Source organism: Cryptomeria japonica, chromosome 9, assembly GCF_030272615.1.
Source record: "Cryptomeria japonica chromosome 9, Sugi_1.0, whole genome shotgun sequence".
Classification (NCBI taxonomy): Eukaryota; Viridiplantae; Streptophyta; class Pinopsida; order Cupressales; family Cupressaceae; genus Cryptomeria; species Cryptomeria japonica.
In genome coordinates, this window is record NC_081413.1 from 685,366,811 (window position 1) to 685,392,875 (window position 26,065).

The window sequence follows — 26,065 nt, forward strand, 5'->3', positions numbered from 1 at the left end:
GGCAAAGTTTTGGAACAATAGAAGCGAACAAAGAATAAGTATAAGAATGGCAACTGAAACTTTGGCATGCTGAGTGAAGTTTAAACAAATAATCATAAAAAACATGACAATGATGACATTAATATTAACAATGGTGGATGAAGGTTCGGGGTCAAAGGGCAATGCCCCTTGCGAGGGTTTGGGGAAGAGCCCCCGACAGGATCAAGTGCCAATTGCCCCTTGTGGGGATCAAAGGGCATAGCCCCCAACAAGTCAACGGGCAGCCAAAACCTCAAAAACCTTCATTTCGAAGGTCATTTTCACAATTTTATTACCTATTTTTGTTTTCAGTTGGACTTTCTAACTGTGGGCCACAAGAGACTCCTAAGCATCCCCAGAATGGTCAGGGGACTCCAAGCAGTCCCTGGGGCATCTTGGGGACGTGTCAACATACCCCACATCCCCTACATTTGAGCGGCGTTCAAGCGGAGGTGGTGGTGTGGTGTTTCCCCAAGTACCCATGTCCTGAAACTATCCCCACTTTGAAATACAATTTAATGATAAATGATGATAATAAAATTAAAATTAAAATATAAAAGAATAGAATTAAATGTAATTAGATTTTAATTAAGTTAATGAATGGTCAAAGACATGAAATGAAAAGTTGTGACTCCCCAAAACATGAGATGTGAAAGGGAGAACAGAACCTCATTTGAGGGGATAATTTGGGGAATCATAAGTGCAGATCTCATATAAATAAGAAGTGCAGATCTGAATGTGTAAGGTTCTGTTCTTTTCAAAAGGCAGAAATAATGAAGAGTTGCACTCTTTCAAAGGGGGTGTCTCTTGCCAAAGGCGCATACATGATGAAGAGGTGTGACCTCACCCTCACATTGGAGGATATGAAAAAGAGAAAGTCTCATTTGAGGAGGGCATCCAAGGGAGATCAATTGAAGAATTATTTATTATTCTCAAAGGGCAGCAATGAAGAGTGATGACTCATTTCTTATGAAGAGGTGTGACTTCCCACAAATGAAGATATAAAGAAGAGATTAATTCAATTGAGAAGGGGGAATTGGAGGAACTATCCATAAGATCAAAGAAGACAAGAAAGTCAATGGGTCAATATCTAATATCAGAATTAATAAGGGTAAAAATTAGCAGACTTTGATATTTACAAGGGCAAGATTCAGGGCAATCCTAAAAGGGGACATTACAAGTGGTATCAGAGCATGATCTTGCTAGCCTGTAGGGTAAGGATAAATAGTTTATGCATTCTAATCAATGAGAAGGGATGTATTAACTCCATCCAAAAATATGGCAACAACTAAATGACAATGAATATGAGAGATTGTTAAACATTTGTGTATTGTGCAAAGAAGACAATCAAGTATATTTCGATAGAATATTATGGAGATCTAATGTAAAAACCCCTGTTCTCACTGTTTTTCTGAAACTGTCTGTTTTGCTTATTTTTGAACGTTTTTATTGAATAAACCATTGAAGTGCGATTTTGAAAGAAATTGCATGTAAATTTAAATAAAATAATACAGCTCTGGAAACAACATAATCTATTTCAAATACTGATGCCAGACTATTATTTAATCTTCTGCAATGATTACAAATAAGATCCGATAACATGCAACTAAAAAGGCAACGATATTTTGATGAAAAAACCTGATTATTGCAGCAAGCTGAAAGAAAACTCTGTGAACGTTCTGTGATAACTTCTGAATGAAGATATCTCTCTGAATGCAATAGATCAGCTGATATTTCACAGCCTCTGAACTGCAACACTGAAGATGGCTCGTTCTCCAATGTCTGTAGACAACTGAAACCCTTGGCTTCGTTCTCCGGAAGAAGACTTGTTCAAAAATCCATTTCATAACATAATGATCTCCAATCCCAATGAAACCCTTATATCTCCTCAAGAGTTCGAATTTTCTCAATTAGGTTTTATTTAAATAAATTCGAACTTTTCTTTTTAATTTTTTCAATAGTTTTCGAAAGCACTTTTAATTATAAAATATAATTAAAAGTGGCCCCTTCAATGATGGGCGACCCCTTTAGCAAAAATCACTTAAGTTATAATATTTAAAATATTATATCTTTATAACATAAGCCCCAAATAATTAATATTTAATTAAATCAATTAAATATTAATATCTCTCTCAATATATGCCCGATGCACGAACCGTCTGAAGCTGACGAAGAAGGAAGTGATTCTGCACGTGACCAAACCATACTGCTAAAAATAGCAGGGGTGCTCCGCTGAGTGCTAAAAACTGCTAAAAATAGCAATCCGAGCAAATAGAGTCCGAACGAAAGCCAACTGATAACAATCTGACAACTGAAGCCAAGCCAAGCTCCCTCAAGACCCTCTATCCATCCTATCAGCCTACGAGGGTCACATAATAGGCTAAATCCACCGAACTCTGATGCTCGCAAAATTGGGGACATTACATCTAAGGTGAAGTATATGAAGAGTTGGTAACAGACTTTTGAGAAGAGATTGTGGATACTTTATGACAATCTTATGATAAGATTACAAAAGACTTTATAGCAGATTTGTGGAAGAGATTTATTGTGAATTATGGAATAATGATTACCCCAAAAGATGGTTCTAGTCCTAGTTGGACGCTCCTGCCTCTAGTGGATAAAGTGAATTGGCCCAAGAGATTGTTTTGGTCCTGGTTGGACACTCCTGCCTCTTGTGATAAAGTAAATTGGCCCAAGAGATAGTTCTGGTCCTGGTTCGACGCTCCTGCCTCTTGTGGATAAAGTGAATTGGCCCAAGAGATGGTTCTGGTCTTGGTTGGACGCTCCTACCTCTTGTGGATAAAGTGAATTGGCCCAAGAGATGGTTCTAGTCCTAATTGGACGCTCCTACCTCTTGTGGATAAAATGAATTGGCCCAAGAGATGGTTTTGGTCATGGTTGGACACTCCTGCCTCTTGTGGATAAAGTGAATTGGCCCAAGAGATGGTTTTGGTCCTGGTTGGACACTCATGCCTCTTGTGGATTGGTTACTCCAAGAGATGGTTTTGGTCCTAGTTGGATGCTCTTACCTCTCGTGGGTAAAATGATAGATTGATTGGCCCAAGGGATCGATCTAGTCCTGGTTGGTCATTCCTGCTTCTTGTGGACCAGGTAAAATATAACCACAAGTGTATGCTTGTATCTGAATATATCCATGTGTCTACTTCGTGTTTTCATGTGTATGCTCTGTCTATTGTGTATACTCCGTGTTGGGCATATCTACTACATGAATATTTATGATTACTGATTTCTATCATTGTGAATTCTATTTTTTTTGTCAACCTAGAAAGATGAGTTTATATAGGAAAGAATATTGCAATTAAGGTCTTACATGTGTGTCATGCTTCTAATCCTCTTCTCAATGAATGAGGATTTCACCTTTGTTGTCTCAAGGAAACAACCAAACATTCTTATAATTACAATTGATGCGAGAGAACTTGTCTTAAGATTACAAATCTTCAAGGGTTAGTTAGGAATCCTTGCATTGGGAAAATTTAATTAAATTGATCATTGCTTGAGGACAAGCAATCTTGAGTGGGGCGGGCTGTAATATCCCCACTTTGAATACAATTTAATGATAAATGATAATAATAAAATTAAAATTAAATTATAAAAGAATACAATTAAATATAATTAAATTTTAATTAAGTTAATGAATGGTCAAAGACATGAAATGAAAAGTTGTGACTCCCTCAAACATGACATATAAAAGGGAGAAGAGAACCTCATTTGAGGGGATAATTTGGGGAATCATAAGTGCAGATCTGAATGTGAAAGATTATGTTCTTTTCAAAAGGCAGAAATAATGAAGAGTTGCACTCTTTCAAAGGGGGTGTCTCTTGCCAAAGGGGCATACATGATGAAGAGGTGTGACCTCTCCCTCACATTGGAGGATATAAAAAAGAGAATTTCTCATTTGAGGAGGACATCCAAGGGAGATCAATTTGAAGAATAATTTATTATTCTCAAAGGGCAGCAATGAAGAGTGATGACTCATTTCTTATGAAGAGGTGTGACTTCCCACAAATGAAGATATAAAGAAGAGATTAATTCAATTGAGAAGGGGGAATTGGAGGAACCATCCATAAGATCAAAGAAGACAAGAAAGTCAATGGGTCAATATCTAATACCAGAATTAATAAGGGTGAAAATTAGCAGACTTTGATATTTACAAGGGCAAGATTCAAGGCAATCCCAAAAGGGGACATTACAGGGAAGTAGGGGAGATGCATCCACGTGATTCAATGACTTTACTTTTAGTTTTGGCTCCAGGTAACACCTTATAAAAATAAAATATTCAACTTAAAAGCATAAGTAATTAAATACAACTTGCATGAAAGCTTTAATTTAAACAATTTAATAAATTAAGATATTTATTTTCCAAGAACCTAGGCCAAAAATGGGTACAATAGAGTCCTCCCTTCCCAATGATTGCTTGTCCTCAAGAAATCTGAAGTTATACGTCGGTTGTGGCATTATCACACATCACCCCATTGCAAATGGAGACCCCCACTTTTTTGCTTCCTAGAGTAGTGTTTTAGCTTAGTCGTCTTTAGCTTGGCGCTAGTCGTAGTTTTTAACCTTTGTTTGTGAGAAGGGGTTTGTCTTGTCAGTCCGAGTAAGGTGTGTTGATCAATCCTTCAAGGACTTAGAGTGTAACGTCTTGTTCTTAGGAGGTGCAATCAAGTCAAGAATTCGTGTCTCAAGTCCGAGACTAATGAATGTGTTAGGATGGAGAATCGAGGTCAAATTGCTAAAACTTGTAAAATCTTGCAAGTGTTGTAGAAAATGGTCACAATTGAGAAAATTGTCAAAGTTGCAAACTCTTGTCAAGTTGCTAAAAAATTGCAAAAAATGTTGTTAGTGTCAATTGCTTGAGATTTTGAGTTTTGAAGTGATTACCGTGGAAGAGATGGAAATTTGATGTGGACAAGGAAAATTCCTTGTCAAGGTCAAATGATCCAACCCTATCAAGAAGGAAATAATAAGAAGATTTTGTAAAAAAAAATTCCTTGAAAATATTTAAATAAAATTCCTTGTGAAGAAATACAATTTAAAACTAAGTCGTGAATTTTTAAGCTTAAATTGTTTTCCTTGACAAAAATATTCCCAACTTTAATCTAACAAATTCTTCACCAAGGTAATTTCAATCTCAAAAACATCACCTTAAATGTGAAGTAGCAATTTCAAGAAATTTCATTTCCAGCTCAAATGAATGGAAGCAATTTCAAGCAATTACACTTTCAGCTAAAACAAGAGCAAGTAATTTTACTTCCAGCAAAATCAAGAGGAAGTGATTTTAGACAAATTCATTTCCGGCTAAAACAAAGGGAAGTGATCAAAGGTAAATTCATTTCCAGCTCAAAGGGAAGGTAGCACTCACACTTCCACCTCAACACCTAGCGCTCAACACTTCTACTTAGACATCTAGTAATCAGAACTTATTTCTTTATCCTAGGCGCTAAGATGGGTCTTATTCCCAAGTCGGCCTCGTTTCCAATGACAATGAGCCTTCAAAATCGAACTTCAAACATATAAACAAGTCAGCAAGTGTCAATGAGTTCGAATTCAAAATTTTAAAAAAGTAGAGGGCAAGTCGGCCAAGTTGGAAGAGGTGCTATTTCAGGTGTTAAAGGGGCATATTTAAGTAACCTGAAATTTGATCATTACAACAAACATTGGATTCAATTCCAAAGAAAATTAATACAAGCAGAGCTGAGCGACTTTTTACCAGCATTGGTGGAGCAATTTTTCATTATCAACCTCGCATTTTTGAGACGAAATTAAGATCAGATATAGAGCAAACTTGATGGGGATTCCTTCCAGGCGATTTTGAGGGTGTTTTACGGTTACCAGTATTTCAGGCCTGAATAAGTGCAATCTCTGCCTGATTTAAGGCAAATTCAGAATCAGAACTAGAGCAAATTTCACTGATTTCCAGCCCTAATTTGATGCGAGGTTTTCCAGGCATGAGGCAAAATGATGCAGATCCATGTTAAGCCCTTACAAACAGACCTAGTGCAAGTTTTTCAGACCTGACTCAATGCATTTTTAGGGCCTTTTTCATCATTTCTTCGACGTGAATTGCTAAGATGTTAATGCAAATCTTTCTTTACCTGATTTTCATCTTCAAATCAATCAAGCAAACTAATTTCCAGCTTAAGGAGGGTGGCAAATTTTCCCAGATTTAGTGCAAATCCTTCCAGGTTCATCACCTTGTGCAACTCATTACAGATCAAACCCGATTTTGGCATTTTTTTCTATCCAGGGCATTCTGATTTGAGCATAATTTGACCAGATTACAAGTCAAACATCATCGGTTTCCAGCCTTAGAACTCATTTCCAGATTCGAGAAGGTTGTAGGAAGCATGATTTTGTAGATTATTGATTTTGTTCCTAGTCTTTTGATCCAAATATGTTTCTTTCTTTCAGGTTTGACACAAGGAGTTTAAGACCTACACATTCAAGCTGAAGGAACATGATTGCAAGATCAAGGTCAAGATTCACATACTCAAGGCAAGATAATATTCAAGAAGAGGTTATAACAATCTTGAATTTCCTTCGGAAATCCAAGCATCAAGGTCAGTACAGCAAAGGATTTCACCTACGTAACTTAGGGACGTGTCCTCAACCTGAAAACCCCCGTCCCGCGGTCCCAAGGACGTTTCGGGGACTTGGGGACAGCCAGGGGACGTTTACCCCCATCCCCAAAGTGTGGGAATTTGCTGGGGATGTCCCGGAAACAGGGGGACGTCCATACGTCCCGGGGACGAAGGGGGATGGCTGGGACGTCCCCACTCCGTTCCAGGAACGGCCAAACATCCCCCACCGCTGGGGCTAGTTAAAAACATTAAAAAAACATCATATTTTTAAATTTTATTCCTAACATGGGCCCCAAATTATTTGCCCTAAATCGTTACAATTATTAAAAAAATTAAGACGCAACGATATTAAATTATTAATACAAGTCTTGACTATGCGATAATTCATAATATCGTTGCCTTATATTAAAATTTAATATAATCTGAAGATCAAGACAGAGATAAATTATTAATATAAAGCAACGATAAATATTTATGTTTCATATTGGGCCATATTTCATGTTTGACTATATGATATATTTAAAACTTTAAAAGGGAACGATATAAATATTTCATCTCTTACCATATGATATTCATATATTTAATATTTAAAGGGGAAGGATACGGGCGATAAAAACAATTGTTTCTGGCGATAATTGTTTAAGCAGAGCAATCAGATTTTCAGCAAATCAAACAAGTGCTGGCATATTGACAATGAATTTTCAATCATGAATGCATATTGAGTATTAACAATGAATTCTGAACACAAACGTGGTATTTTAAGGTTCTATCACATAAGATTTTATCAAATTTTCATATGAAAATTTAAATTTCCCTATATATTTTAAATTTTCCCTTATATAGCCATCCCCCACCGTCCCCAAAATTGGAAAAAAAAATTTGCCATCCCAAAAACTCGTCCCCTACCATCCCCATCCCTGAAACTTGGGGTAACATAGGATTTCACAACTACTACATGGATTCCAATCATATCAAGGACATGTTCCACATTTCAGGATCAAACGTGGTCAAGGAGAGAACAAGGTGAATTCCCAAACATGAAGATGAAGTGCATCACCAAGAGGAGGATTTCCAAATGTCAACAAGTGAAGTGTAATCCAAGAAAATTACAGGTTAGAAAAGTTAGAAACTTGATCACAAAGATGATGCAATTTGGGAATGTGTTCAATCATCATCACATCAAGCAATTGAGTATCAAGAGATAGATGAAAGACTTCTTTGTGATGATATACAAGGTGTGCAAGTAGCTAAGGTGGCATCCAATCATCATCAACCAATCAAATTACTCCAAATCAACACGTCCAAGTTCCATGAGCTTGATTCATCTTACAGGCAAATAACTACACATATGACATGTGGCACTACATCAAATATTGTTCGAGGTACCTAACCTCATTTCTTATTACTTCGAATTCTAAGGACATGTATCCTAAGCAATGTAATTTTCTCATTCGTCAAAAGGAGTTAGTTGTAACTAACCCTAATTAGGGTTTTATCTTGTGATCTCGACCATTGATCTTAAGTCAATCTAGGCCATTCAATTGTAATTGGGATGTCTATTTAAGGCATTATCTTCTCATTTGTAAAGGTTAATAGATACATAGCAGTAGAGTAGGAGGAAAGAAGAAATTATTGCCAAGACTGGTGGAATTAAAACATAACTTTCATTGAAGCATGGTGGATCTTTATGTATTGTTTCAACATTTTGCATGGTTTCTTATTACTTCTCAAATATAATTGAAGTTCATTGATTATAATGGAGAATTGTGAATATGTTTGATGGAACTCCAATTCATACCATTTGGAATTTGTTGATTGCAAATTGCAGTGTATAGTTAGTTTGAACCTGATTTAGCACTAGTTTGATTGTGAATATTCATTTGGATTGCACCAGTATTGTGTATTTGATGAAAGCTTTCAATATGAAAATCCTTTGTTACCTTTGGAGATCGCATCATTTTTGTGTAGTTGTTTCCTCATGGCAAAGCAAGGCTTGATTATGGAATCCATCTATCAAAGCACCATCTTGTTGTGGCCTTTTCACACATCACCCCATTGCCAATGGGGACCCCCTCTTTTTCCAATAGTTTTAGGTCTCAGGAAGTCAAGCAGCAGTCGAGTCTCTCTTTGGGTTAATTTGAGGTCATCATAGCTCTCAATGCTTAAGTGATAGATAGAGATCAAGATGGTCATTAAGTGATGCTTCACAGTGTGACCTTTAAAGTAAGGTCAAGGTATGAGTCTTAAGTGTGATGAGCAGTCAAGCAAACAAGTGCACATCCTTAGATTAGAGCATAAAAGCGAGGAATGATCAAGGAGTAATGGTCAATCAACTAAGGTGAAGTGCTTAATGAAAATCAATCAAGTCTAAGCGATGATGAAAGGAAAGAAAATGCCAAGTCAACCCTATGAGCAAATCACTCTCCACTTGGTGAAATCAATGAGTGATTAGGTCGAAGTGAATTATCCATGAGTTGCTAAAATCCACAACCTTGAAGGTCTTGATGATGATGTTAAATGGAAGTAGCAATGAGTGAGTTTACCCCTTGAATCCTCCAAGTTTGCAAGCAAAGGCGTTGGAATGATCAACTTAGGCAAGCAATGAAGTGATCAACTCGAAGTGGAAGTGAGTGATAAAATTTATACTTGAGTTACTCAAATCCACGACCTAGGAGGTGAATGATGAATTTTATCCTCGAGTTGCTAGAATCCACAACTTGTGGAGGTCCAATGCTTGAAGAACTTCGAAAGCAATGATGAGTGAGAACGATGCTAACCTAATGCCTTGGTGAATGATGATGAAGATGCCTTGAAGTGAATTGATTGAATGAGATCTTGATGTTGAAAGTGAACAACGACGATCAATTCATGGCTTGAGATTATCCATGACTTGCAAAAATCCACACCTCAAGCATGAAGATAGCAAGGTTGATCCATGAAGAGAAGAAGAAACAATGAACTCATTCAATCCTTAGCATTGAAAATGAGGATCAACATCATAATGAGTGTGAATGGATAGATAACATATGTACATGTCAAAACAAGAGATAATAATGTGAACATGCACACACAAATTCATGTATTTGCAAATTAATTATAATTGTATGATTTGAGACCAACAGAATTATTGGCCACCCTAGAGTGAAAAAACGGTCAAATAGAGACATTGGAGCTTAGCTCAAATATCGGAATACTGAATATAACAATCTTATAAAAAATAATTAAAAAACCAAATGTTACATCCATATGAAGATCAAAGAACAAAATTAACAATGAAATTACTAATAAGAGAAAGTTCAAGTATTGCAGAGATCTTGTAAATCCTGGTTTGATTGATTTAAACTATTTTTCAACATTGTGAACATGCAATACAAAATCAAAATTATGAAAATAATGACTAATGCAAATAACCCAAAAACAATTTGTAGTAACTTAGTAAGTGAATGTTTAAAAATTTTAAAACTAAAACAATTGAAAATGAACACCACTTCTGAACATGCCCAAAACATAACAATGTGAAGCAAATTCAACCAATTTCACAACTCCAATAATTTCTAGGAACTTCAATCTTAGAAGAATAAATATCAACAAAATTAACTCGTCAGATTTCAACCTATATAATGTTTCCAAATAGCAGACATGAGTTTTGAATACACAGAAATGTTAAGAAGCAATATTGCAAAGAAAATAATTGAAGACAATACAAATCAATCACGGATGGCCATCAAGATATAGAATTAAGGGCAAGTGCATTCACAATCAACTTGACATTGGCATCATTTTCCATTCAGCATCTCATAAGAACTACCAAAAGATGCCTGATCTACAATATTTTCTTGTAGTAGAGCATTTAAAACATGTACCTGAGAGAATATTGTTTCAGCCATTAGATATTCATAGCGGAATGTAACAGGTAAGCTAGCCATATACGCAGCACATTTCTTACGGCTGCATAACATTTTGAAGATTCGATCAATGATAAGTAATATATGAGACAAAATTAGGAACCAGAATTAAAAAAACAGAGACATGAATCATTCAAAACAGCTTAACACATTTTAAAATGTCTCGACTACACTCAAATTTTCCTCATTTCTGCTTGTTCACAAAATCAAAGTACACATTCTTTTGTTTCAAATGTAGGTTCAAAACACAAACTCCAATGGGAATCATCTTGCTATTATTGGTTCAATGGGGTTTGAAAGGGGATTCTCAATACTGTCATTACTGAGCATAGCTGTTTGTAAATACTCTCAGTGTCACCAATTGAAATAACAGATGCTTCGAAAAAAAACAGTTTAAACAGTTGTTCTTTATAGTTTGCCTACACATTATGTATAATATTGCCAAAAAAACTTTTTTTTTTCTTTTTTTCTTTAATTATGTGTGTGTGCCTGCATGCATGTATGTGTAATTAATACTCACCCTGACTGAAAACAACTAGTGGCTGAGACATGTTCCCCAACTGATATTCTAAGTTAATTGCCTAAGAGTCCTAATATACATGTTAGTCCTAAGAATAAAACGCTCAAATTTCAGTAAGTTTTCCACGTCTGTTCCAGCATAACCTATTTAAACCTTTAGCATGCATGTAATGGGCTTCAATTTTTCAAACCAATCTGAAAATAGCATTTTTCCTTTTTCTTTCATTAAATGGAATAACACTACTTTTTCTCGGGATATACAAACCCACTTTTTTTATAACACAAGCAGTCTTCCCTCTTTGTACCTGGCAAAGGAGACAAAACCCATTGTTATCCATTACTATCATATTGCTGACCAGTTTGCACCTACAATAAGTGCAACGTCCATTTTCCCACAATCAAGGTAGGATAAACTAAGTGAGGTTTGAACTAATAACTTCCTTCCATTGGGATAGCAATCAGTTAGTGCATGGCTCAAAACAAATAAAAATACCCTTCCAATGTCATCTATATTAGCATTGTTCCACAAAGTTTTCAAAGAGGTGCAAGTTTTAGGGGTGGGGGGGCCATGGACCTTGTTGGAGCTCAATTTGACTAAAACAAAATTATTTGACTCCTCGTCCCCTTTCTGCATTCAGAAATCATCTTACCCACCATAGATAATCAATCTGAGAAATTCCTAAATGGGTATCCCTTGCTCAAATTTGCATATGTTGTTTCTCTTCATTTTCCATATCCCTATCATATGCTAGAAGTTGCATATATCCAATTAAATTTGATATTTGGGAGTGTTGGAGTAATTTTCCTCACTTTTTGAAAAGTTGCAGACTTTTAGAGGACTCTTCGACTTTTTCTACTTGTCCAATGTCATGTGTTGATGTCCTTTCCCACATAAAATTTACATCACCATGTCCTTTCTTCCTTTGTTTTCCCTTGCTTCTCTTCGTTTGCAGAATTCCTAAGGGCATTCAGACTTTTGTCTTCATTTCCCAGCCTCCTTCCATTCCCATATCTCCACAAATCTCCCATTTCTTCTCCTTTGCAGGCTTTTTGTAGTCCATCTAAAACATTTTTCCTTTTCCAATCTACTTCCTACATTTCCAACTACTAGTTCTATATCATTTCCCCACACCCTCAAGTCGCTCATTCTCATCTAGTTGCTAGGTTTTCTCAGACTTGCTAACTTTCCCTCCCTATGTCCAATTCCCACCTCTAATCCCACAATGATACTTTGCATCTCACTTCCTTCCACATTTTTTCGCATTCCACTAACACTTCATTTGTAGTGATAAGTGTTTGGCTATCTCCTCACATCATATTTTTCTTGTAATCGAAGTGTTTGTTTTCCCAATTGGCACTTTGACTTCAACTCACACTCCAACTTCAACTTCAGTTTCTGGATTGACTTTAACTTTGGATTTGTACAATTCGGATTTTTTTCAAGTTTTTTCATAGTTGTCTCCTTATTTTTTGGTATACAATCCTTAAAGATAGTCTAATCTCCTGATCTTGACCATATTGTGTTATCTTCCTTCCTTTATTGCAGTTTAAGGGCATGATTATCTTGATTCTAATGCGATTTCTTTTAAGGCAATGGCACATAAAAAAGAAGAGCATAAGTATATTATTATTCACACATGAAGGTTATAGTTGGCAGTTTATGACAAGTGTTAATAAATAAATAATTTGTTAGCCAATGTGTATGTATCAGTCAGCTACGTTATGTAATGTTGTCATTTGTTCCTGACAAGTAGTTGGGTTTGTTAGTTCTTGGTGGTTGGTAATCTTAACCAACTGTTGGATGGTATTTATTGTACCCATTTTGTTGTGTCAGGAACTACTTGATCATTGTACACATTACATATGGTAATGAATGATACATCTTTATGAAACTCTATTGTCTTGGCATTTTTATACTTTGTGATTCTACTTTCTGCAAATGATATTTCTAATTAGTTTGCATATTAAATAGTAATTACCCTACGGGAGTAAACATTTTGGCATTGTTGCCGATATGTGTGTGTGTGTGTGTGTGTGTGTGTGTGTGTGTGTGAGAGAGAGAGAGAGAGAGAGAATTCAGGGGAGATAAAGATAGTGAGATAAAGAGAGCGAGAAAATGCTGATAGGAGCTTGCTGATTACTGAAATTTGACTAAGTTTGAAAATTTATAAATCTTCTAAAAACCTAAAATCTGCATTGTAACTCCTAGAGATCTGAAACCACTCCCAAACATCCTGCCAGTACATACATGAAATATAACTTAAAGTATAAGAGAGGAAAAAGACATATTGAAATGTGACATTCAATGTCTTTTTCCTTTTTTATACTTAAATGTTATATTTCATGTATATAGTTTGTTGAAGAGAATGGGACTGACTTGAAGACAAAGATACCATTTTCACAAAATTTTCACCATTTTTTGCTTAGGGGCCAAGTTTCTAAGTAGGGGCTATTGGAGACTCTTAGGCGTCCCTAAGATAGCTAGGGGACTCCTAAGCATTCCCAAGACGTCTCAGAGACGTTTGGACGTCCCTGACATCCCCAGCAAATCTCCAGCATCCCAACGGTGGTGAAGGGACACCTGGGGCCCGGTTTTGTCACTGACTCCACACCCCAAAGACATCCCCCTATCCTGAAATGCAAGGTTTTGAAAGGGGGCACATGTCCCCATGGTTCACTTGATTATATTGTGGTTGTGATTGCCATGATGGGCATACAAGAGCTTGTAAAAGGAGCTCAAATTTTATCTCACCTTAGATGCCCCAATTTGGTTTCATGGAATGTAATCCTTATGGGGTTTGCATCATTGTTTAAAACTTGGCAAATATCTCACTACTTGCATTTACAAGCATGTGAGAAGGGCCTAGTGAGTCACTTAATGACTTGCATTTATTCACAAGCAAAGTTCACATACTCAGATTTGACTTGGACTTGATAGAGGCCAAAATTTTCAACTCAAAAAAGCTAGGTGAAACTTGGCAACTTAAGAAAACACTTAATCTTCTTAAAATAAACATTCCTACAATTTTGCTGTTGAGGACACATTTTTAAGTACAACTTAAGAAAACACTTAAATTTCCTAAAATAAACACTCCTGTAATTTTGCAATTGAGGACACATTTTTAAATACACAAGACATGTTTTTTAGTCTATCATCACTTTACATTTTTAGGGCACCTTTTTCAATTTGTAGTTACATTTCTACAACGATCCCACCAAAGTGCTACCAATCGCAGCATACAAAGCTGCTCATTTCCAACAACTAGGCAATTAAAAGGAGGTGCCAAATAAAATACTAAAAAGGAGCGCAGGCAATATTTAGATAGCACTAGTAAAAAATTAATTAAAATTAAAATTATGTTTTCAAGAGAAGCAATGGTGTAAGAAAGGTTGTGACTCTTTCAAAAAGAAGATATATATGGGAGATCATTCCATGAGAAGAAGGTATCAATTGGAAGAAAATATGAAGTGACTTGGGAAGTAAATAATTACAAGCAAAGAGGACATAAATCCTCCAAGAAAAAACAAGAGATTATAGGACGGAAACCCTTAATTTCTCCTATCAAGATATTGGACAAAAATCCATAACTTGTCCAAATAACAAGGACAAACATTTTTTAAAAAAGCTGAAAATTGGAAAAAGAAAAAGAATGGAAAATCAACATACAATTATCAGAATTATTTGAAAATTATAATTAAATTCATGATTTTGATTTAAGTTATATTTAAAAATATAAAAGCAATTATCATTTTAGAATTTGAAATACTGTTTTAAGGCAGAAATAAGAACCGATCTAGAAAGGGATGTTACAATTGGTATCAAAGCACAACAATCTTGTCGTCCTATAAATCCAAATCTAGTTAATGCAATGAAGCCAGGGTACAAAGGACTTTGGAGATACCAAAAAAAAAAAAGAGGAAACAAGCAGCACTACAAGAGGAAAACAAGCAAATTAATGGTACAACCAAGATGGTCGGTCAGGATGAGTGGAAGATGTTTATGGAAAAAATGGCCAAAACACATGAACAAATGATGAAACTAACCAATTACTCTAAAAGACACATAAAGCAATCCAATAGAAGATCATAATACTAATCTGAATAGAGTAACCATAAATAACAATACAAGTGGATCAGCTCGACGTTCTACTACACCCACATTTTTTGCCTAGATCCCAAGAAGAAGAGCCAAATAAAGAAGCATTTGAGGTCTGTGCAGATGAATCTTCAAGGATTGATTACAATGTTAGATGTGATATTCCTTACATACAATTCATACTAGGAATGGATTTAGGGGAATTCGCAAGATAATAGAGATCTACAACAAAGATTAAGCAAGATGTCACTTCCTACATTTGATGGTTCAGGAAGAGTCATAGCAAGAGATTGGCTCCAAACATTTGAAAACAGATCTCTCACTCTTAGTCATATGATAGAAGAGGAAGCCATGAAGTTTTCTATTCTTCATTTAGATGGGATCTCTATACAAGAGTAATTCTACGGTCATACAAAGTGTGCATTCAAGCAATTGTAATAATGACTTTCCTTGTAACGTACTTAATAAACATGTTTCCTATCAGCTTCCTTTCCCTTGTTTCCTTTTCAGGGTCGTCATCTTGCCTGGCTATTCATATTTGTCATTTTAATCTATGGCTATGGCGAACCCACTTTGTAGACACACGATCTTCTTGTCCCATGAATTGTATTGAATGTTTTAGCTTTAGTATTCACTCTTTAACCTTCTAGTGTTCCTTCCTGCCCTAAGACTCTATTGTAACCAGAAGTATTTTCGAGTCCCACACCTACTTCACTAAATTATAATTCTTTCTTATTTGTTTCTTTTGTCTTTCTATGTCATCTGCGTTAAGATTTTTCAAAACACTCCTAAAACAACTTTCTTTGCATGAAAAATTGGTACATTCGCCATTTCAGTTGTATCATCAATTGGAACCAACACAACATTTACTATTACTTGATTGCCCTCACAAAAACGTGGGCAATAGCACTCATATCTGCATGTGATGTCCCCATCCTTGACATCACACCACTGATATTACACATGATTCTTCAATTTTGTGAAATCTCTATAAGAGACAAAATTGCAGAAGTAACATGTCCGTTTCAGGTAAGAAGACCACCTTCACAGAAGAAGAAGAATTGGATCAGGAAGATATCAGAAAACCAAAGTTTCCTGGACGGGGGGGCGAGGAAACGGGTTTCTGGGACGTTTTCTTTTCAAAGAGCAGGGGACGGCAGGGGACAGCTATATATATATTCATGAATTATATATTTATATAAAATTGTAACACAGTAAACATTCATCATAGCAACATAATTCTAATGATAAACTAAGCAGATAATGCCCAGATCTATGTTACCCCTAAGTTCTTGAACATTGCTCAGATATATATTTTCTAAATATAACACAGTCATGTATTTTGGAGTATGCAAACTGGTTAAGTATCAGTATGGTGAAATTATTAAATTGATACATTGCTGATTGCTCAAATCCGAGTTTCATTGAATCTACAAGCTGGCTGGAGTAAGCAATAGTATGAACTTCTGAGCATGTATTATTTATTGAAAAATCTGATAGAAAATTGTCTGACCAATTGTAAGGCAGATCTGATCTATGGAAGAATTTCTGTTATAATGATAAACTAAGTAGATAATGCCCAGATATGTTCCTGTGTATCTTCATTGTCTATTTGTAATTCTGATGCAAATATAAAATTAGTGTTATTGCTGCAATTTGAATTCTTTATTAGTTTGCAAATTTTGTTGGGTATTGTTGGTGTCTGTTTTATCATCTACCAAACATTAGGATAGGATACCCGAAGGTATTCTATCCTCTCCTGAAAAATCACTACTGATTCCAAGGTCTATATGTGCGAACAAGCGACTTTAGTGGAATAGCTTCTTGGGTAGTGTATGCTGAAATTTTCAAGGGGGACTTACGTTTGACAAGTATTCTTGAACTGCTGGACTTAGATGGATTTAGCAATTTTAGGCTCTTCTTTTTTGGGGATTTTCTGGGATTTAGACTTTCAAAAGAAAGGGAAAAAGAGATAGGGTTCAGGAAGGCTAATCTAATCCTACGAATTCTGGAGACGGTATCAACTAGATGCTTTCGAGAAACCAAACCTTGCTTCGCCGGACAACTACACAAGGCCGGTGCAATCTTCAATGGGTTGTGCTTATGATCGAGATGTTGGGATGCACAGGGTATGGGCTCAGACTAACTTTGCACGGTAGAATGGAAATCATCCATTTACCAAAAGTATGAGCAGAAATACACCATCAATTGACACTTATCAAATCCTTCATTCAAATTAACAACAATGAAAGCAAATCTAAATTAATTCTAACTAAGTGATGAGGCAATTGAAACCATGCAAATCATTCAAATAATAGAGATTACCAAGCAGCGCACAAGCAATATATTATCTGGAAATGACCTTAAGCAACAATACATCAAAAACCTCACCCTTTTCAAATGAGGGGAGGCAACCTTATATAGTTTCTCAAAAATAACTGAATGGCCGAGATCAAACAGTGATCAAGGGCCCAGATTGAAAGTCCTAAACCCTAATTAGGGTTTCCCAAAATACTATCAGTTCAAGCAAATGAAAGAGTGACAAGTGGCGCAGCTGCTAATTTTACTGAGGTGAGTGGCCACTTTCCTCTTTCAGAGATTCAACGTATCTGGACACCACGAGCTTGACCTCCTCTATGGTGACACTTGGCAAACCGCCAATTTGGAAGTCAACGAGATCCACATCGTCGGCACACATAGCAAGGATGCCTTCCCACTCTACTGCCTGGGTGAGGAAGTTGTCATCGATGGAGAGGAAGTTTGCAATCTTAGAAAGATCGCCTTTGTCAATCATCCCTGAATCTCGGAAGAAGCTTGTCTAAATCCTGGCTCTCAGGTTCTCCGCTTGTAAATGCTTCTCCCTTAGGCTTTCCTTCTGCCAGATCTCTGACGCCACCCGGAATACCTTGCCCAGGATCTCTCTAACCCTTGCCTTTGTCTCAAAACACTTGGTCTCGGATTTCTTCAAGACTTCGATCCGAGTGACCAAAGCATAGTACCACGTGCCGAAGTCATACCTGTCTCCTGTCTGTACGATGCCTGCATCCACTAAGCTCTTCTTTGACATGCCTCGGATAACCTTTAGGTGAGGGAGTATTTCATTCTGAATTTCATCCACTTCTTCCCAATTGGATGATAGATCCTGGATACGATCAATCAACAAAGAAGTTGCCTCATGCACTGATACTAAGTTTTCTACCAGGGTGTCAGCACGTATCGCAGCATCCGAAATCCACTCCTTTTCTTGAGTGTACGATCCCTTCATCTCATCATAGTCCTTCATGGATCCCTGCTGAAGAGGCTGTGGTGCAGTAGCTGGGACTTCATGGTTGAGCGGGCTGGTAAGATGGAGAACGTACTTCCTCCACTGCTGGTTCTCTTCTTCCACTTTCTTTCTCTTTTCTTTCTCATGAGCCAGCCTTGTCTTTAGAACATTACAGGAGTCGTCAAAATATTGGACTTCTTGGTCCTGGGTAGGCTTACCCATCTCTATGGTAGTGATCTTGTAGTCATATGCGGTGACATTGTCCCTAGTCTTCCCTTCTTTGGGCACTGCTATCTGGACTGTCCTGAATCCGGCACTGTCTCTCTGAATCAGGGAGAACTTCTTGGCTGGTTTGGGCGATTTAGCTGCGGCGGGCTCATTCACCTTCTCCAAGAATGTTGCAGTAGCCTCCTCAGTTGAGTGGACCTCCTTGGGAACCTTGGCCTTTATTCTTGCTCTCAGCCAATCAGGAATGGTTGGTTGTTCTAGAGCATTCTGATCAAACTCATCGTCTGCTTCTCCTGGGTTCACTGGTATGCCATCCAAGAAAATTATAGGGGCTTCATCCTGTCCTCTGTCTGGAGTTCGGAAGACCTTCTCCACCACCTCCTCAGCTGGCTAAGAAAGCACTCTTACTTCATCATCACTCACATAGATGTTCATCTCTTGTTCCCCAATTGTACTCTGATCAGGCGCAATGGAAGCAGCACTTAGGATAGAGTGACTTTCACTGGATTCTCTTCTTTCAACTACAGCCCTTTTCCCTATGCATTTTGTGGAGCTTCCACCCAACTCCTTTCTCTTTCGAGATCCAACGCTTTCTGGATTCCGAGCATCACCGACGGAGGTACAAGGGTGGACGGACAGAGTATCATCCACTCCCATTAATTCATAAGTTAGAACCATACCTTTGGCCTTCAACTGTTTTGTCTTTTCAGATGCCCACCACCTTGAGTATTCAACCACTGACCTCATGAGGTCTGCTAGATCTGATTTTTCTCCCTCTGACCAATCTATCAAGACTAAAGGTTCATTCTTCATCTTCTCAAAACCCGGCTGCTGAAGTTCTAGGCTTTCTTCCACCTGATCGGCAACTTTGAACACTTCCGTTGCTCTCACCATACTTAGAGGAATTCTTGACCAGAACCTCTTCCAGATCTCGAAACTATCGACTGCATTAGCCCAGTAGTCTTCCAGATCTAGTATATGCTCAAACGTTGTCCCTTCGATCTTCTTTATCCTCTGGAATGGATCGAAATCTTTTCTTGCCTTGTATTGGTAAAAGGGATACCAGGCCAGTTCTTTCTCAGCGGTAGCTGCAGCTTGTGATGATGGACATGTTTCCAGCCCATTACCAATTGTAAGTGAGGATGTGCCTGCCTTCTTCTACTTATCCCTTTGAATCACTATATACTCCTCCAATTGTCTCCCAACCTCGAGCAACACCACTCGGTTGGTAGGGTAAGCTGGAAGCTTGTATGGGGGACCAGAGAATCCCTGAATTCAGAGGTAAGTGAACTTTGGATATTGGATGTACCAACACCCGAACCGACCGATAAAGTCCATAGACTCTTGAGAGAGCCTCTGGTGCAGGCCACCTTGAAGGGTCCGGGTAATGTGCATCAGGAAGGCATCATTCACCCTTTTGAAATGGAACTTTTCCTCCATATGGAGCTGGGGATAGCAATCATATACCGGGAATTGGTTCTCCTTGTTCCCAACTTCTCCTCTACAAGTGAGACCTCTGTACCTGTAGGTCCTGGCTAAAGAATAGAACAAGTAAGAACTCATGAAAAAAGTCCTATTTGCCTCCAGATTCCTTAGCTAGCTGTCTAAACTGTCGCTGATCATACAGGCCCAATCTATCATTTTTACTCCATTGATTATTTCATTAATGAAATAATACATCCAGGGTTCGAATGGAGCTCCCTGAGGATTTCCTATTATTCTATTGAGCAAGACGATCATGTCCCCAATGTCCTCCTTGAAGTATGCTCGTACTAGGCTCTTTCTCTGGAGTTTAGAGGCGCCCTTCCTTGGCTTGTCTAACCAGGAATGATTAACTATGGAATCATATTCTTCCAGGTGATCATGGTACAGACTGTCAGCCTCATCCTTGGTCATATATACTGTGTTGTGGTACTCAGGGATCCTGAAGGCCTCTCTGATGGCCTCATCGCTGACATTCGCCAACACTCTTCCATCGGGTGCAACAATATCCTTACTGATGGGGTTGTAGTGTTTGGCACATTCAACTACTAGCTCATTGCACTGCATGGTGGGGAGGAAGCCGGCAGCGTGCACGATACCACTCTTCATCATTTTCGGCGCAATGGTGGTAGGCACAAGGTTGTCCAGACCAAACATTCGCTTCTTAAACTCTCCAAGATTGATGTGTCCGAGGTTGGTGTCGCTGATGTTCTTCCACTTGGAAGTCATCCTTGACTCAGGAGGAGCATCTTTATCTACCTAGAACTTCATGGCGCTCAAGACCTGCAGATGAATGATAAAAACTTTAAGTTAGAAAAAATTCTGCAAAATTTCGAAAAAAATAACGGGGCCGCGAAATGGCTAAGTGTTGGAAAATTTTCATTTTTTTTCACTCTCATTACTTAGCCACAAAAGTTGAATTTTCGCCTCCAGACCTTCAGCCTTGAAGCTGGTTGAAGTCACCATCAAGTGTTAAAACTTTCGAAAATTTTCATACTTCGCAAAAAAAATTGAATTTTCACCTCCAGACCCTCGAGTGTTTGAAACTTTTGAAAAATTTTATACTTAGCCAAAAAAGTTGAATTTTATCAAATAAAGCTTGTAATAATTTTCCTTCTGGAGTATTTAATAGTGAGTCTTCTTCTGCTTCCAGTATCAATTTACCTACTAATACATCACCTGTTTCTATCCAAGATCCTATCATTACAAGGCCGTTTTCGTCCAAATGACGAAGTAAGTAAGCATCTAAATGAGGTATTTCTCTAGTTATTACTTCAGGGCCCTGGTTCGTAAAATAAACTCCAATTTCGTATCTTACGATCTGGAAAGAAGTAAAAATGTCTTGATATACTTAGCCAAAAAAGTTGAATTTTCACCTCCAGACCCTCAGCCTTGAAGCTGGTTGAAGTCACTATCAAGTGTTTGAAACTTTCGAAAAATTTTATACTTAAGTCAAAAAAGTTGAATTTTCACCTCCAAACCCTCAGCCTTGAAGCTGGTTGAAGTCCCCATCAAGTGTTAAAACTTTCGAAAAAAATTTATACTTAGCCAAAAAAGTTGAATTTTCACCTCCAAAATCATTTATTAAATTCTAGAAAAATATTCAAAAAATTCACAATTTTTAATTTTACCTCTGACTTGGCTAGACTTTTCTCCAAAATATTGAGAAAATTCAGAAAAGATGCCTGTCTCCAGAAATCTGTAAGCCTTCTGCCAAAATATTTATCCAACTTCCAGCAATATCTAGAATTTCCTCCAGATGAACTCCAAACTGGAAGTATTTTACTAAGCTCTCCTTAGTAATTTTGAACTTCTTGGTGTAATAATGAATTTGATAATGAAGTATTTGTAGACAAGTTTTAAGAAAAACCCCTAAAATCACCCAACTCATACTTCTAATTCTTAAAAAACTTTCCATTTTAATTTAAGTTTGAAGATATTCATTAATCCTCCAATATTCCCTTTCCAAAAAAAACTTTCCATTTTGAATTAATATCTTAATAAATTTTTAATATTCCCTCAATATTCTCAAAAAAAACATTTCACTTTGGATTTATTTTGAGGTTTTTTTTTTTTATTTAGATATTTCTTCATTTTGGATTTAATTTTGAAATTTCTGTGGATTTTGTGACATCGTGTTGACTTTGTTTGACCTTCCATGTGTAGGTTGATTTTTCGAATTTTACTTCCATCCTTTTCAAATTTTGGCGAATTTAGCCAACCTCTCCAGGTATGGCAGACTTTGATGTTGACTCCTTCATGGCTTCCTTCATGGCTGGGCGGACTTTGGAGTTACCTCCTTCATGGCCCCTTTTATGCCTTGGGCGGACTTTAAGTCTGGCACCTCCATGGTCTCCTAAGGTGGGCGGACTTTAGGCCTAGCGCCTTCATGGTCTCCATCAAGGTGGGGCGAACTTTGTTGAGTGCTCCTTCGTGGCCTCTCAACCTTGGGCGGACTTTAGGTTGGCCTCTTCATGGTCTTCTTCTTCCTTTACTTAGCATCTTGGGCGGACTTCTAGCAAGGTTTCCCTGTGGACTATGACCTTAGCACCCATGTGACCTCTATAGACTTGGGCGGACTTTAAGCTTAGCCCCCACATAGCCTCCATCTCCCTTGGGCGGACTTCAAGCTCACCTCCTTCATGACTTCTTCATGGCTGGGTGGACTTTGGAGTAAGCTCCTTCTTTGGCGGACTTTGGCTTGGACTCTTCATAGCCCCTTTCAAACTTGGGCGGACTTTACCTTAGCCCCCACATAATCTCCTTAGGTGGGGCGGACTTTGGACTTGCCTCCTTCATGGTCTCCTTCTGGCTGGGCGGACTTTACCTTGGCCTCTTTCATGGTCTCCTCATGGCTGGGCGGACTTTGACCTTGCCTCCTTCATGGTCTCCTTCTGGTTGGGCGGACTTTGACCCTTGCACCCACATGATCTCCTAAGGTGGGGTGGACTTCGGAGGTTGCTCCCTCATGGTCTCCTAAGGTGGGCAGACTTTAACCCATGCTCTTCCATGACCTCTTTAGGTGGGGCGGACTTTAGAGTAGCCTCCTACGTGTTGACGTGTTTTCTACGCACATGCGAACACAGAATAAAATACCTAAAGGTACCTTATCCTCTCTTGAGTAAAGTTTTTGAATGCTGAAGATATCGCGAAAAGGATCAATCGAAGAAACTTCAAGGTTCTTGTATGTAGGGTCTCTACGTGTGGATAAGCTCTCTGTGGTATGATGTGATTTGCTGGAATCACAAGGGGACTTGCACTTCAATAACCTGAACGTCTAATTTGCTGGAATCACAAGTCCTACTAACTAACTGGAAGACAAACAAATGGCAAAAGATGCAAGGTTCAGGAAGTCTACTCTACTACCTAGAATGCGAGAAGATGGATGAATGACTAGGTGGAGTCCTACTGGGTTGGGTCTCACCATCAGGCTGAACAATTCAACACCAACTCAATGCGATCTTCTAAGGGATGCTTCCAATATGTTTAAATTGTACACCATCTGACAATGATCACCATTCAAGAAAATGCATGAAACAATAGACGTGTAACGACTTATGATTAAGCTCATTTCATTCCAGTTGACCACGCAAGGCGCACTTACCATCAGCAAGTGGCTAGTGGTATGGATTAAACGGATTCCACACAGGTGCATTCAACAATTTCCTTCATTCGATCTAATCATCTACCATCTAGAATTGAAGATTCAACAAGAAACCATGCATATTGCAAGAAACGACACACTTCACCATTACTTCAATGAAAATGGAGCTTGTTTACAATCAATGGCAACAATTTCTTGCCTTGTCCTCCTATTCTACTCTAATTGCTATTCTATCAACTGACTAATCACCTTCTAACTACTCTGTATCTATCTTCTATTCCTCTCTAACTACTTTCTATTAGCCTTTACAAATGAAGAGCCAGGGCTTATATAGTGCCCTTAATATAATTCAATGGCTAAGATCAATTTGAGATCAATGGCCAAGATTCAACAATAAAAACCCTAATTAGGGTTTGTTACAACCATTACATAACATTTAATGCTTGACCAATGATAAAATTACATCCTTAGGACACATGTCTTCTCTGGAAAATTCGACCAATAGATAGCTGGGGTAGGTACATAGAAGTTTGTGCCACCTCCCATGAGTTAGGTACATTGAATCTGGACATGCTGAGGTGGACCAATCCGACTAGAGAAGTGATGACTGGGATGCCACCTCGTCTAACACTTGGTTGATGCCAATTTGATGTTGCTGAGAAGCTAGCTTTAATTAACTCTTCTAAAACTATCTGCTTCTTCAACGAACCCTTGCTCTAACTTCTTTTGTCTTTGATGTGCAGGATGATGATGTACCTCGCCTTGGAATGCTAGATTGGAAGAGGTTAGTCATGATGATGCTAGACTGGAGGAGGTCGCCCTTATCCTTGCTTGATCTTCTTTGATGAGAACCTGCCAACTTGTAGATCCTCCGGGCTTTGGAATCGCCATCTTGATACCTACACAACATTTCAAAATTAGTAATATATCTTGAAGTCTAGAAATTAAACCTAAAAGGAAGATTTAAGATTTTAATTAGGAAACTTCATGATAAATCTTGAGTTATCATTTCCTAATTAACCATGCAATACTTAGATTTTTCCAAAACAAATGTTCAAAAATCAAACCTTAAACAAGGGTGTCAAGATGATTTTGCCATACCTCCTCTTGAGTATTAAACTCTAAGAAATGATGTAAACATAGATGAATTTCGCTAGGCAAAGTGTAGATCAAAGCCTTCTCTTGAATGAATTGCACCTCCTCTAGCTTCAAAAAGAATAGACTCCACCCTCTTTAACCTTCAACACTTAGAAGAAATTTGCTCCAAGCAAGCCAGATTTCGCTCCTCCAATTAGCCCTCCAATTTCGCACTTATGGAAATGATTGAATGATTTGAAATGTGAAACAAAACCCCTCTCTTATAAAGCGCTCACCTTGATTCCTGTTGAGGCCGACTTGACAAAAAGGAAATGAAAATGAAATAAAATCCCCTTTAAAAGAAGGCCGACTTGCTTGTAAAAGCAAATAGATGTATTTGAGCGCTCACCTTCATTTAAAATTCGAAAATTAATTTTAATGCCTCCAAGGTGGATTTTTGATTATTTCAAGGCCTAAAAATTAATTTATTAAATTAAAATGACTTTAATTTAATGCGAATTTGATTTAGCCTTTCCAAAGGCCTCAAAGTTAGCAACTTGGTGAATTTTAAGGAATATCAACGCTCAATAATGTAAAAATGAAGGATATCACCAATTTCGCCCTGGACCTTCAGTGAAGGTTAGGAGCGATTTTTCAATCTTGCTCTTAATCCTTCATCTTTTGGATTCCAAATTGCTTCCAAGACATAAAATATCATCTCTTCTTCCTATCCACACAAGATCTGGTCTCAATTCCTCAAACAAAGGAGAGGATCCTGAAAAATTGCTATGGGCCCTCTCTGAGGGTCAGGAGCGACTTTTTGATTTTAGGCTTGATTCTTCATCATTTTTCATTGAAACTTCATTCGTCATTAAGCAACATCCTTCCTTTATCTACTCCATCCAAATTCGCTTTGTTGTTGCAAGGTAAAATGAGGATTTTCAATAATTTCGCTCTAGGCCCTCTTTGAGGGTCCAGAGCGATTTTTTGCTGTGGGCCTTCACTGAGGGTCAGGAGCGACTTTTCATTTTCTAACCAACATCATCAAGTTTCGAAGGCAAAATAATATTCATCCCTTTTTTGGAGGTCTCTTCTCCTTATCCTAACCTTGCCTTAGCACCATTTTGAAGAAAACAAGCATTTTTTGAAAATCTCGCTGTGGACCTTCAATGAGGGTCAGGAGCGACTTTTTGGTTTTAGGCAAATTCCTTTATCTTTTAATCTCCAAATCACCTCCAAGGCATAACACATCACATTCTCCTCCTGTCC

The 26,065-nt window shown here is 37.8% G+C and overlaps 1 protein-coding gene across 2 annotated transcripts in view; it reads right to left on the bottom strand.

Moving 5' to 3' along the window:
- The window catches only part of LOC131073961 (nuclear cap-binding protein subunit 1), a 209,680-nt gene that overhangs the window by 13,767 nt on the left and 169,848 nt on the right, over window positions 1-26,065 (bottom strand). For both annotated transcript variants that reach the window (XM_058010492.2, XM_058010493.2), the window contains exon 12: window positions 10,484-10,568. In XM_058010492.2, the coding sequence (XP_057866475.2) occupies window positions 10,484-10,568 (85 nt within the window). The remainder of the gene's footprint in view (window positions 1-10,483; window positions 10,569-26,065) is intronic.